Source organism: Urocitellus parryii, chromosome 5 (assembly GCF_045843805.1).
Source record: "Urocitellus parryii isolate mUroPar1 chromosome 5, mUroPar1.hap1, whole genome shotgun sequence".
Classification (NCBI taxonomy): Eukaryota; Metazoa; Chordata; class Mammalia; order Rodentia; family Sciuridae; genus Urocitellus; species Urocitellus parryii.
The window spans coordinates 173,915,827-173,930,098 of record NC_135535.1 but is presented as its reverse complement, the minus strand read 5'-3'; the positions used below and the strand labels follow the sequence as shown (position 1 = coordinate 173,930,098).

The following is a 14,272-nucleotide window of genomic DNA, read 5'->3' as shown; positions in this document are numbered from 1 at the left end:
ATCCTATTATGTTAAGCAATATAGAATGTGAAAGGGTAGGAAAAAGAAAGTTTCCTAAGGTTAGAAACTTCAAAAAGTAATCAAGAAAATATGCTAACTTTTAAAGTTAATTGAAGGGCTGGGGGCTAGCTCAGTGATAGAGAGGTTCCCTAGCATGTGCAAGGCCCTGTGCTCAGCCCCCAGCACTGCATAAATATGTAAATAGATAGATAGATAAATAAATAAATAAATAAGGAATATAACTGCCTACAAGGGTGACAGGTTATACTTCAGAAATAAGCACTTTTAAAAGCCATATGCATCTTTTATTTATGCTGACTCTAAAAGTAATAAGATTTATTATAAAGAAAAATTAAAAATTTTACAAAGTTGAAAGAAGATACAGATTACCCATAATTCTAACAGGTTAATTTCCCTAATAAGGGCCTAAGGTCCTATCCCATAATTTATTTAGTTGTCCCTTTTAGTGTGCACTGTGACTAATACCTTTGTGTTCACATCACATGGTCTCCTTAGGATACACTCCTGGGAGGAGATTTACTATTTGGAAGGTATGAATACTTTTAACATGTCACTGTATATGGTTCAGTCATCTCACTCTCAGAAAAATGGAGCTTCACGTTCTTTGTTTTATTTCTACTTTTATGACTAGTTTACTTATATCCTGTGCCCTGCTATTTTCTTTTTCTTTTTTTAGAGAGAGAGAGAGAATTTTTTAATATTTATTTTTTAGTTTTCGGCGGACACAACATCTTTGTTGGTATGTGGTGCTGAGGATCGAACCTGGGCCGCACGCATGCCAGGCGAGCGCGCTACCGCTTGAGCCACATCCCCAGCCCCAGTACCCTGTGCTATTTTCTAAAGTGACATTTGGGGGCCAAGTGGCAAGAGGTGACCTGAGACAGGGCTAAAAGATATCTTAAAACTAAGGAACTCTAGATGTTTGTGCTCCTTTCGAGTCGCCCTCGGTGTCTTTAATGTGGCTGTGAATTGGGGATGGAGGGAGGTGGTGGGGAATGGAGGTGGTGGATGGAACCGTACAAATAGTCTTCTAGTTCAGATGTTTAAGGGGAGAGGGAAGATGGTCCATTTTTCTAGCCTGGATTTCTTCCCATGCATGTCCAGGTTGAGATTTGAAACAAGCACTTAAAAATGCTGTATTTCTAGTTTAATGGAATTCAGCCCTGACGCACACAAAGGCTTTTTGCCTCCTGAGGGCAGACTTGCTTGCAGGGGCCACGTCAATCCTTCTTGTCTTTCCTGAGAAGGAAGTCCCAGAAGGTAAACGTTCTCTCTTCCTTTTGTTCCAACAGGTTTTATAGCATTTTCACAGAACCCTGAACTGGCCAAAAGGATTAAAGTGTTTTTTGCATTGGCTCCTGTGGTCTTAACTCATTTCTGTGAGAGCCCTCTAACCTTATTAGGAAAATTGCCAGATGTTCTCTTTAAGGTAATTGGGCCCCCTCCCCCACAGATTTCCTCTTCAGAGTTGAAGAATGCTGCCACTGGAGGGGCCTTGTGTGCCACCCTCCTCTGTGCTTGTTATTTGAGAAGTGGGCTTTTCCCTCTCCCTTTACCCCTACCTCTCAGGAAGGGGAGCCCAGGGAGGTATATCATTGACTGTGCTACGGCCACCTGTGCTCCTGGTTAGCAGATTAGCAAGCCCTAGGTAGGTACACTTGATGACATTTTTGCAGTGACAAAAACTGCCCGATGACTATACTCAAAAGACCTGAAAACGGCATACTACAGGGACACAGCCACATCAATGTTTATAGCAGCACAATAGCTGAACTGTGGAGCCAACCTAGATGGATGAATGAATAAAAAAAAAATGTGGCATTTATACACAATGGAATATTACTCAGCACTAAAAAAATAACAAGATCATGGCATTTGCAGGGAAATGCATGGCATTAGAGCAGATTATGCTAAGTGAAGTTAGCCAATCCCAAAAAAACAAATGCTGAATGTCTTTTCTGATATAAGGGAGGTGACTCAAAATGGGGTAGAGAGGAAGAGCATGAGAAGAAAATTACCTCTAGATAGGGAAGAGAGGTGGGAGGGAAAGGGAGGGAGAAGGGGAATTGCATGGAAGAGGGAAGGAGACCTTCTTTGTTATACAGAATTCAGGTATGACGATGTGAGGGGAAAAAAAAAGAAGTGTCATATTAGATTGGGTAGAGAGATGTGATGGGAGGAGAGGGGAGGGGAAGGGGGGATAGGAAGGATAGCAGAATAAAATAGACTTTATTATTGCTGTGGGTACATACGTGACTTTATAACCAATGTGATTCTGCAACCTGTACACTCAGAAAAATGAGAAATTATATCCTATCTGATTCAAATTATGATATGTCAAGATCATTGTACTGTCATGTGTAACTAATTAAAACAAATTTAAAAGAAAGAACTTGTGTCATATTAAAAACTGTGTCAATGAAAAAAAAAAAAACAAAAAAAACAAAACTGTCCAATGGCACAGTTCTCAGGACCGTATTGTTAAGTGACACATGACTGTACTTAAAATCTATTGTAACAAGCTCACAGGCCATTTAAGACTTTCACAGGGAATACAGCTATATTCTGATCTCAAAACCCAATACTAACACCGCATCATGATTATGCAGATGAGATGCTGCCCCTCTGACCAAATTTGCATTTAGTGCCTTGGGTAGTTGAAGCTTTAATTTTCATTAAAAGCAGTTTAGAAGTTACATGTAAAGAGCTCCTCAATTACTAAACCTTCTCCATGTGCCTTCCTCAGAATTAAGTAAAATCCTCTCTGAAGGCCTTGTCCTATAGACTTCACATGTAAAGTTGTACACATAAGAGATGTGCCAAGAGAGATATATGGCTGTTTTAAGGTAAATGGTATCCAACTATATAGATTGTTCTGCATGTAATATGTTCCCCCCTTGGAGAGCTATTATGTTAAATCACTTTCTTTTTAACTGCTGCATAATATGTTTTGGATTAAAGGGAACTGTTTATTTTTCAGGACTCAGGGTTCAGTGTTTTTATAAACACCTTCTATGATTCCTGATGCAAGCTAAATGGTCTAATAACCACTGTTTTAAACAATACTGCTTTATATTATACTGAGAGAGTAAAAAATGAATGAATAGATATACAAAAACCTTTGAATAAAACCTATGAATTAGCTGTTCTGAAAAATACATGTTGCTTTCATGAAAGTAGAGTAATCCTTTTTCAAATATAAAGGATCAATTATAAAGGTATCAAATTGATACAAGCAGGTCTACAAATGTATAAAGGAACATTTTTTTTCTTTATCTGCATATACTTCCTGTAGGCATATAATTTTCAGTGAAGTCTGCCACAAAAGTATTTAGATTATACTTCTGAAGTGCCTGGTCCTTTGTCAGTTAAAAGGAAAGCTGGGTTTGTATGATTTAGGTCAGTGATGAATCACCCTGTTAACTTGTGATTAGTAGAGACTTTCAAAAATATGTGCAATTGTTGCATGTGACCATTATGTGGACTTAAAGCCAGGAGTTTTAAAAATTACGGCTTTTCACACCTCATGACTGTGAAGTCTCTATATGTGGTGTTTACTTCTGGTTACCCCCCAGTTAATTCCTACATCGTTAGTCTGGAGAAGGGGAATATTCACAAAGACCTGATACCTGTCTTCACATATTGGTTATCTTATAGAAGACTAACTGGACAGATCATAGGCTGTCAATCCTTGACCAAATTTGCTAGAAGAAGAGTTGAATATGGCCCCATAAAATGTTATAAATTTAAATTAGTGAGATATTCACATAGCAATCTTGATAACTGATTCTTTTTTTTTTTTTTTTTTAAAGGGGATGAAAAAAGGAAGCTGTTCTCCACACTCCCCTATGGATTAGTGAAAAGTCAGAAAAAGTAGTGGCTACAAGTAGCAGTGAGGTTGAGCCTAAGTGCTCCACAGTCCTCAACATTCCCTACTCTTCAACTCTCAGGCCATTTTTCATTGACAGTTTCCCTCACTTGTATTGGCATGCATTGCCTGTACTCCGTTGCTAGGTCTATGAGGACGAATCTGTTCTGGGCCTCCTCTAGTGTTAATTTGCTGGCCATCCTTAGCATTCCTTGGCTTGAAGAAGCAACATCCCAATTTCTGCTTCTGTCTCCATTTGGCATTTTCTCTGCGTGCATGTCTACCTCTGTCTGTGTCCAGATTGCCCCTTTCTGTAAGGAACACCAGTCATATTGCATTCAGGCCTACCTTAACAACCTCATTTTAACTCGACTCCTCTATCAAGACCCTTTCTCCAAATGAGGTCGTTCTGAGATACTGACCATTACGACTTCAACATCTGCTCTTTAGGGAAACATAATTCAACCCTTAAAATCGCCTCTGGAGGCACATGAGTTTCCCATTCCTATGAGCTTCTCCAACTGGCACACACAGATTCCAGTTCAATATAAGGAAGATCTTTTTCCTGTTTCCTGTTTTCTGTATATGAAGATCTGCCTTGAGAATGTCATGACTGCTCTGTTGGAATTTGTACAGATTCGGTGACCTTTGGAGACAATTGAATAGAGGATTTGTCACTGTTTAAGTTATAATATTTATAAGTTATTCTAATGATTCCTTTCTCTTTGAAAACACAATAGACGGGGCTGGGGTTATAGCTCAGGGGTTGGCAAACTTCTTTTGCAAAGAGACAGATAGTAAATATATTTGGCTTTGTGGGCAATATGGTGTTTGTTGTAAACCCTACACTGCTGTTGTATTGAGAAAGCAGCCAGAAACAGTACATAAAGAAACATTGTGCTTGTGTGACAATAAAACTTTACTTATAAAAACAAGCAATGCTGGGGAAAGGTGTAAGGGGAAGTAACTGTTTAATGGGAAGAGAGTTTCAGGCTAGGAAACACTTTTTCAAAAATTCTGGAGATGGACAGTAATGATAGTTGTATAGCAATGTGAATGTAGTTAATGCCATTGAACTGAACATTTAAAATGATTAAAATTTTATATATATATATATATATACATATATATATATATGTATATATATATATATATATATATATATATATATATAAAATTAAAATATCTTAAAAAAAACCAACAAGCTGTGGACTTGATTTGGCCCATATCAGATTAGATAAACGCATACCTAGCAGACATTGCTGATCAACTACAGCCTCAACTATTTCTCAGAGGTCACCAAGGATCCATCAGAGACAATGAAACCCATTTGGGGGTAGCCTTAGATGACTGGCCAAAGCCCTTTTACCTTTGTAAAAGTCTGTTGTAAATTTATTTAACTTCTGCCTCTGGGTTTCGCTTTGAGAATTTAAGTGCACATCTGTAACACATCTGATTTTGGCTAGGCAACTTTTTGCATAAATACCCTGGTTTGAATGTCAGCTGGTTGCCATTTTGCTCCTGAGACCACATGAAAGGATGGCAATGTGTCTGTACTTTCTGAGTTGGGTTGTGGAAGCTTGCATTCCAGATAAAATGCTAAGATATTCTTGGGTTTCTTTTTATTTTGTAGGAAATATTTGGACACAAAGAATTTCTTCCCCAGAATGAAGTTTTGAAGTGGCTGGGTACCCACGTTTGCACCCATGTCATTTTGAAGGAGCTTTGTGGAAATATCTTTTTTCTTGTGTGTGGATTTAATGAGAAGAATTTGAATATGGTATGTTATGTCGATGATAAAACTTTCGTTAAATTTTCAGTGATGGTATCTGAATGTGCTCATTTGTATTAAGTAATGTGGAAGATGCAGGAATGACCTCAGCAGCTCTGAAGTATCTTTGGTATAAGAGGCATTAGAATCAGATTCCACAAGTGCCAATAGTATTGCTGCTGTCCTCAGGCCAGCTGTCATATGGAGACTATTGAATAGAGGATTTGTCACTATTAAAGTTATGGTATTTATAAGTTGAATGATTCATTTCTCTTTAAAAACATAATAGGCATGGGGCTGAGGTTATAGCTCAATGGTAGAGCACTTGCCTTGCACACGAAAGGCACTGGGTTCAATCCTCAGCACCACATTAAAATAAATAAAGGTATTGTGTCCATCTTTTTTTTTTTTTTTTAAGAGAGAGAGAGAGAAGGAGAGAGAATTTTTATTATTTATTTTTTAGTATTCAATGGATACAACATCTTTATTTTATTTTTATGTGGTGCTGAGAATTGAACGCAGCACCCTGCCATGCCAGGAGAGCGCGTTACCGCTTAAGCCACATCCCCAGCCCCAATATTGTGTCCATCTTTAAAAAAAAATCTTAAAAAAAACCACACAATAGGCATTCTTAAATTTGGAGTGTTCAGGAACTGGGGTTGTAGCTCAGCGGTAGAGTGCTCACCTAGCAGGTGCGAGGCCTGGGTTCGATCCTCAGCACCACATAAAAGTAAATAAATAAAGGTATTGTGTTCAAGTACAACTAAAAAATATTTTTTTAAAAATTTAGAGTGTTCATTTCCAAGCACACAGTGCACACATTCATTCACATATTCGTGTATGTATATATTTATTCACTTGTTTCATAAAATATAAACTCTTGGCCAGCAATATACTGGTGTTTTAAAATATGTTTTATAGTTTTTAATGTTGCATTCTGAAAATAGTTTTAAAATTTCTAAAATGAAAGCTCTAGGGAATTTTTAAAAGTGATTTTGATTTTTGTTTTTCTGACTAAAGAAAAATGATTGTTGTTTAAAATCTTGGAAATTCAGGAAAGCATGAAGAAAAAAGTAAAACGACCTATGATCTCCGCTTGCACAGCTTCACACTTACCCTATTGTTGTATTTTGTTTGTGAATAATCTGTGTATGTGGTTGATCAAATGGGACTTATTTACACTCAACATTTTTTCCATATATTTGAGATTATGGCTTTGTAATTTTTAATGCTTTGAGGAGAAAAATATGTTCATTATCAATGTTGCCTTGATGCTATTTTTATTCTTTAATTCATCTTTTATATTTTGCAGTCAAGAGTGGATGTGTATACAGCACACAATCCCGCTGGAACTTCTGTGCAGAACGTGTTACACTGGAGCCAGGTAAGCGTTCCAGGAGAGCAGGTTGGGTCATGTGAAGTCCGTGTTGGAAAGGCTGGGGATTCCTGGAAGCATCTCTCTGCAAACCTTTCTCAAAGACAAAAAACACCTGCTTACAAATCTGATCTGGTATCCTTGCGTATGGTCGCAGGGCCTTGCTATTCTATTGGTGTTGCTTGTGTTAGCCTCTGTGAGACAGATCATGTTATGTAGTGATTTCCCAAACAGCTTTTGGAGTTGACTTTTTTCTTTTTTCCTCCCATTCCTTTCCCTGTTGTTTATTTGAATCTCAGATTTATGTATTTTCTTCTTTCCTTCTTCCTCCTTCTTCTCTTCATTTGTTTTTCATTGAGTCTAAGATTTATTGTATTTCTGCATTACTTCATAAATCATAATAGTAGGGCAGCTTTGGAGATAGACACTGCAATTTCAACATTGACCTAAGGACTCAATATGACTTCCTTGGAAAAACCAGAGTTACACAATATGACTTCCGTGGAAAAACCAGAGTTAAGACAATCATGGATGTGTGTGGAGGCCATTAACTTTAAAGATAAAGTTTTGATCATTTTATTGCATAAGTAATACATATGTGTTCTAGAAAATTTAGAAACTGTATTTAAACAAAAAATAAAAATTATCTTGAAAATAGACTTATTACATAACCCCACTCAGATAAGAAAAATGCATTTAGAGATGTGAAATGTCTCTGCATTCTGCTCTATACCTCTTGCTGCATATCATTTCTAAAAGAAGAAGTTAGAAATAGTAAAAGTAGAAATATATTTTCTCCTTAGTATTTTACAATTTGCTCTTCTTTTTCTATCTGACAATATGTTAGGGACTCATTTCCACCTCTGGATATATTTTTGACATATTTTTTCCCCAGATAACTTTTTTAAAAATATGGAACAATTTATTGTTTAAGCTCTAAACCCAGATGCTGTAAATGATGATAATTTCCAAGCACCTTAAGTAATTTCCAAGCACCTGGTAGTCACTGCTTGCATCGGAATTGCTGAATTGTTTTAAAAAGTACACCTTTTATTTTTCTTTGTTCATTTATATATTTATTTGAGACAGGGTCTCAGTATGTTGCCAGGTTTTTCTTGAACTCATGTGTGCAACTGATCTTCCCTCTTAGTCTCCCAATCAGTTGGAACTACAGGCACCACTGGCCTAGCTAGATGTAGACCTCTTAATAAAATATGGCTTAAAGAAGTAACAAGACTTGGGTTTGTAGAACTGGCTACAATTTAGGCTTAAAAAAAACCAGAAAGATTCTTGTGTTCCATCCCCAGAGATTCTAATTCATTTGGACTGGAGAATCTGCACTTACATTTTATTTTAACAGCTTTATTGAGGTACAAGTGACAGCATAATTAAAGGGTGCCCTTTGATACATTTCGGCATAGGTACACACCTGTGAAGTCATCACCTTAATTAAGATAGTGAACGCAAGGGTTGCCTCACAAAAGTCCCCTCAGGCTATTTTAGTCTGCCTTTTGTTGCTGTGACCCAAAGACCTGACCAGAACTAAAAGTGGAGGAAACAAGAGGAGAATAAGAGGAGGAAAAGTTTGTTTTGGCTCATGATTTCACAGGTTCAGTCCACGGAGGTTGGGCTCCGCAGCTCTGGGCACAAGGTGAGGCGGAATATCATGGTGGGAGGCTGTGGCAGAAGGAAGCAGCTCAGGACCTGGCAAACGGGAAGCAGAGAGAGAGCTCTACCCACCAGGGACAAAATATATACCCTAAAGGCACACTCGCCAGTGACCTCCTTCTCCAGCCACATCCTACCTACCTGCCTACAGTTACCACCCAGTTAATTCATATTGGTGAGATTATTAATTACTATTATTATTAATTATTTTGAGATTTGCCCACGTTGTGTTTATCAGTAGGTCATTTCTTTTTTATTCTGGAGGCTCAGTAGGCCAGCCCTTTTTATCTCTGAATATCAGTATTTTTTAAAACTCCGCCTGGCAGATTCTTCTCCCCAACCAGGTTTGGGAGTCACTGACTGGGGACATTACCGATGCTTTAGCCTCCTTCCTCAGTTGTTCCAGGAGCCCTGTCTGTTGGGAGTATGTTTTTAAACACTTATTAACATGAACACCCCACCTCCACTCCCGCCTCATCTCTAAAGGTCTAGGACCTGGCCTGAGGCTCTTTCTAGTGACTGGAGGCTGACTGTTACATGTCAGAGTTGGCCATGGCTTAGAAGAGGGTCCCCCAGGATGCATGTCGTTCCTGCTGGCAGCACACCTATATCACTTAAGCAATGCCCTAGATCTTCAAAAGCCCTCCAGTTCACAGCTGATCTTCTTTCGGGCCCCTGCTCTCCTCCTTAGTCACGTTTCTGTTTATAACCAGTTTTTTCCTTCACATATACTGACACCAAAATTCCCTTGCATTTTCAAACATTATTACGAATCCATTATTAATGGATACACCTCAAAAAGTCCCAGTTTTTGTCACCTGAGGAGTTAGTGTGCTCCTTGAGATGCATGGAGGGTGACTGAGCCCAGCTGAAGGCAGGTCTGAGCTACTTCCCAGCTTAGTGACTGCCAGCAGCCCACATGCGATATGCCACATGGCTCAGCAAAGTCAGTGACCACCAGACCCTGGCTTTTAGGGGTCCTTGGAATGTGGAAACCACAGCCGTCCCAAGACAGCTCTGTATATACAACATGGTGGCTCTCTGCCTTCTGCTCACTCTGCCCTTGTCAGGACAAGAGCTGCTTTGTACAGCTGTTTCATAGTGATCTCTCCTTAGTTCCCTGTCCTCCAGGCTGTTGGCCAGAGGCAGCCTTGGTGCCTGCTGGGTGAGGCTCCACTGAGGGTGGGCAGGGCCTGGGTGCTGGCAGACTGGAGGCTATAGTCCCAGTGTGGAGTGTGAAGGTTCCTGTGGTGTAAGATCAGGGTTGCCTTTTAAAGTCATTTTATTGATTGTACTTTCAGAAGTTTACTTTTTGTTTAAATAATTAGCATTCACTTATTAACAATGTAAAAACTAGGCTTTTAAATCTAGTTTACAGTTCTTCCTGTTTTCTTCTTAATCCTGATGAATTTCAGAGATCATCTAAGCCAAGCCTCTTGTTATTATCTTCCTCTCTCCTATCAGTCCAGAGCCCAGGTATTTGCTTGTTGGAAGAAGGTCAGCCCTAACTTATCTTAAAAGTATTGGTAACAACTTATTCAGGATGCTAATAAAAATGCAGATTCTGGGGCCTATCCTAGACCTGTTGAGAATCTGAATTTCTTAAGATGTGCCCCTGGGATCTTCATTTTAATAAATACCTTAGGCCATTTTGATGTTCTCTATTGTTTGAAATATTGCATAAAAAGAAGAAAAGCCAAAGTATACATTTGATTGGCTTTTTAAAACCACCAGAAACATTTAGTATACTTTTTATTTATTCTATAAGCAATATATATTTTATGAAATTTAGAACATACACGAGTGTGAGAAAAAAATTGTATTTCTACTACCAAGCAGTAGCCACTCCTAATATTTTGATATAATCATAGTTTTTTTTAAAAAAATAATCATTTCCATTACAAAAGCAGAATCATACTGAATGTGCTTTTTAGTAATTTTCATTTAGTTAAAATAGCATTGTATTTGTTAGATACAGGCTTAATTGCTTTATCAGAAACCTTAATATATAGCCGGAAATGAATAGTTTGTTTCTTTCTCACAATACAATTCAAAGAACAAGGGACAGGCTGGGGGAGGGAGGTGTGCGTATCTCCCTGAGGTCATGCAGGTCCTGTCTGCAGCTTTGCTACCCTCAGGATACAAACCTTCTCTGTGGGTTGAAGATGAGTCACTGCCATGTCTGTCCCAGCCCACAGGGAGGTGGGAGAGAGGAGGCTCAGGGCAGGTGGCTCTGCCTGAAGGAGATTGCTGAGAAGTGAGAGGCTCAGCCACTGTGTGGCTGTTCACAGGGGGATGCAGATGTGGTTTCTAACCTGGCTGCCATATGCTTCAAGAAATCTTTAGGGATTCCATTACTGAAAGGGAGAAGACAAGAATGGGTACTGGGGAAAAATTAGTCCCTTCTATAATTAAAAATGCCTTTCCAGGTCATAACTGATTTTAAAAGTATTTGTAATGGACAGTTTTCTATTGTGTGAATTTTATTTTTTGCCATGGTAGTATTTTTGCAATAGTGAAACATACTGGGAGGAATATTCTTGTATTGTATATGAATCTATTTTATTCATCAGGAATTTTTTTTTTTTTTTTAGGATGATACATTCATAGGAGTAGACTGGGTGGTGGGAAGGTACACATTTCTTTAAGATTTCTGATATGTGGTATACTTTAGAAAAGTTTAGCTGTTAGACCAGGACGCAAGAAAAGACCACTGACTCCAATTAAATTCAAATTAAAGCAAGCTTATTATTTCGACCGGCCGGGCTGCCTTTCCCTCCCAAAACGGCGGGAACAAGACAGCCCCGAGGCTTCTTTGTGGCCCAGTTTTATAGCCCAAAAGGTTACACAAAGGGGGGGTTACAGATAACAACACTCTGAGGAGCATAACACAAGTTTACATTTTTGCTGGCCCCGGCATCAGAATTTATGGAGATCTTAGAGACTCAGAGAGGGTCATTGTCCGGCCAGGGAAGGCCAGAATTTATGAGGCGTCACTAAGGTTTAGGAAAGGGTTGTTATCTGGTCAGGGAAAACCGGACCTGGGTGAGTTCAGGGCACGGGCAGGCATTCCAATCAGCTCTACAACATCAACTAATGGCCAGGCCATACAGACATCCTGATATTTTTACAGAAAACAGAAATGAATCCTTCATAACTTGTGACAAGCTGGCTTCTAATCTAATGAGATAACTAGGCTAGGTATATCATTAGCCAACTTAAAATTTTCATTATCAATTAAGACCTGAAACTCATTTTTACATGTCATTTTAAAGCTGTTTTAATACTATAAATATTGTGAACATTTCCTTCTGATTTTTGTCTACATGGGATTATCACAGAAGTACGACCATAGTGTGTAATCAATTTTAAGACTTTTTCCTCTTAGTATTATTTATGGAATTTGTTTATAAGCTGTTTTCTGTTTATATTTTTTATACTTGTGACATTACATACTGTTTTTTAAGTTTGATGTAACATATATCTATAATTGAGCTTTACTTTATTTCCAGGTTGTTTGTTACTGTAAGTAATCTTCACACTTCCCTCCTTTGAAGTTGCCTTTTCAAGTGGTTAACTTGAAGTGCTTAGTGATTCTGAGGACAAAAGTCAGGTTTAGAAGGTCAGTCAGAGCTATGAGCAAGTTTTCCCTCTGTATTTTATACTCACACTTGGTGCTGTGTACAAATGCTGAAAGACATGTGTGAGGAGGTGGTAAACTGCTGTCTTGAGCACCGTGGCAGAACAGTTTGCTTTGCTGAATCAGAGACAGGGGATAGATGCATTCCCAGGTACTACAAAGCCATAAAATATGCCACAGTTATTTAGTGTCTGTCATTTTAAATAGCAAAATTCAAATGCTAACCATTTCTCCTGTAGCAATCCCCTGTAGTATCCAAACTCACACTCTTTTATTACATCAAGCAATAGAATTTTTTTTTTTTTTACAATTGATAAGAACTGAAGCTTCACATAAATCAAAAGTGTTTCTGACAAAGAATGTCTGCATTTTTTTTTTTTTTTTTTTTTTGCTGGGCACCACCATGTGGCCAAAACTTGTAGTTTCCAATTTATTTAACTTGGAAATTTTGGCTTTAATTCAGTAGGAAGTATGAATTTTGTATTCATTCAAACTTCATAAATAAATGACTTTTTGGGCTGGGGATGTGGCTGAAGCGGTAGCGTGCTCGCCTGGCATGCGTGCTGCCCGGGTTGGATCCTCAGCACCACATACAAATAAAAGATGTTGTGTCCGCCGAGAACTAAAAAATAAATATTAAAAAAATTCTCTCTCTCTCTCTCTCTCTCTCTCTCTCTCTCTCTCCTCTCTCACTCTCTCTTTAAAAAAAATAAATGACTTTTTAATTAATATCTATCATGCTTTTCTAAATATGCATACATTAAATTTCATATAAAATATTATTTCATAGTTGTAGAATTCCCCAACTCAGAATCACACTGGCATATGTTATCATTTTGTGATTATAGTGATACCAGATATTAGGAAAAAGCCCTAAGTCAATAATATTATTAAAATATTAAGTATATTATATTTTAAAATATAATAGACAAGTAGGGTAGATATACATGCAGAAAATAGGATTCTCTTTGTATGTATACAAGCAGGCATCTCTTTAACAGGTATACATACATTCTGTGAAATGTGTCATTGCACAATTTCATCATTGTGCAAGCATCATAGAGTGTACCTACACAAACTAACATGGTTATAATGTAACTTGGTGATAGAATCTTATAGGAGTACCATCATATGCAGCCCATGATTAAAATAGCATTATGTGAAGTAAAATCCTGAACTCTTTGAAAAAGTCCAAGATACAAATTTCAGTGGAAAGCATTCATATAAATAAAAGTTCAACTAACAGTAACAGCTGTCTTTCCTGTGTAATCCGCAGCATTCGTGTACAACTGCTTTCTCGTGTCATGTAGCAGCTATTTTCCAACATTGAGTGGGAAACTGAGTCATGTAGTAAATAGAACAAAACGGTTCCATTTTGTTTCAAAGAACAATTTGGAAGTGAAGAGTGAATCTGGATTTTGGTATAAAATTGTTTCTGAGGACATAAGGTTAACTCTAGCAACCTATAATGTTTTCTCAAACTTTTACGAGAGATAATTTTTTTTTCCAAATTCTCTTTTAGTTTGTTAAATTCCAAAAGTTTCAAGCCTTTGACTGGGGAAGCAGTGCCAAGAATTATCTTCATTACAACCAGGTAAAGTTTTCAGTTTTTTAATTGAAATGGGCCCTGAAGACTCGTCTGGGAAGCCAGCCTGTGTTACTAGATTCTAGTTGGCTTGGGTGCCATAGGTCATGCACAGGAGAGATGACATTTGTCTTCCTTCAGACCACTCCAGAGTGACCCAGGCTTTACAGTTGGGCTTTTTCTCATTGTCCTTTCGCTGGCTCTAAACAAGAACCATCACTGCCATGTGTTATTCACAGTGGCCATGAACACAGAGCAGAGAGCAGGATTCCCAGGTCCATTACCTGTTAGCTATAGGGCTTCTGCCATATTAGATTGCTATGTCTCCTCCCTGGATTAATATA

General features: G+C 38.1%; 1 protein-coding gene across 1 annotated transcript in view; it reads left to right on the top strand.

The window, feature by feature from the left end:
- Positions 1–14,272, top strand: part of LOC113188625 (lysosomal acid lipase/cholesteryl ester hydrolase-like) — a 33,778-nt gene that overhangs the window by 17,500 nt on the left and 2,006 nt on the right. The window contains exons 6-9 of the mRNA XM_026397026.2: positions 1,314–1,450; positions 5,523–5,669; positions 6,973–7,044; positions 13,866–13,937. Of these exons, the coding sequence (XP_026252811.1) occupies positions 1,314–1,450; positions 5,523–5,669; positions 6,973–7,044; positions 13,866–13,937 (428 nt within the window). The remainder of the gene's footprint in view (positions 1–1,313; positions 1,451–5,522; positions 5,670–6,972; positions 7,045–13,865; positions 13,938–14,272) is intronic.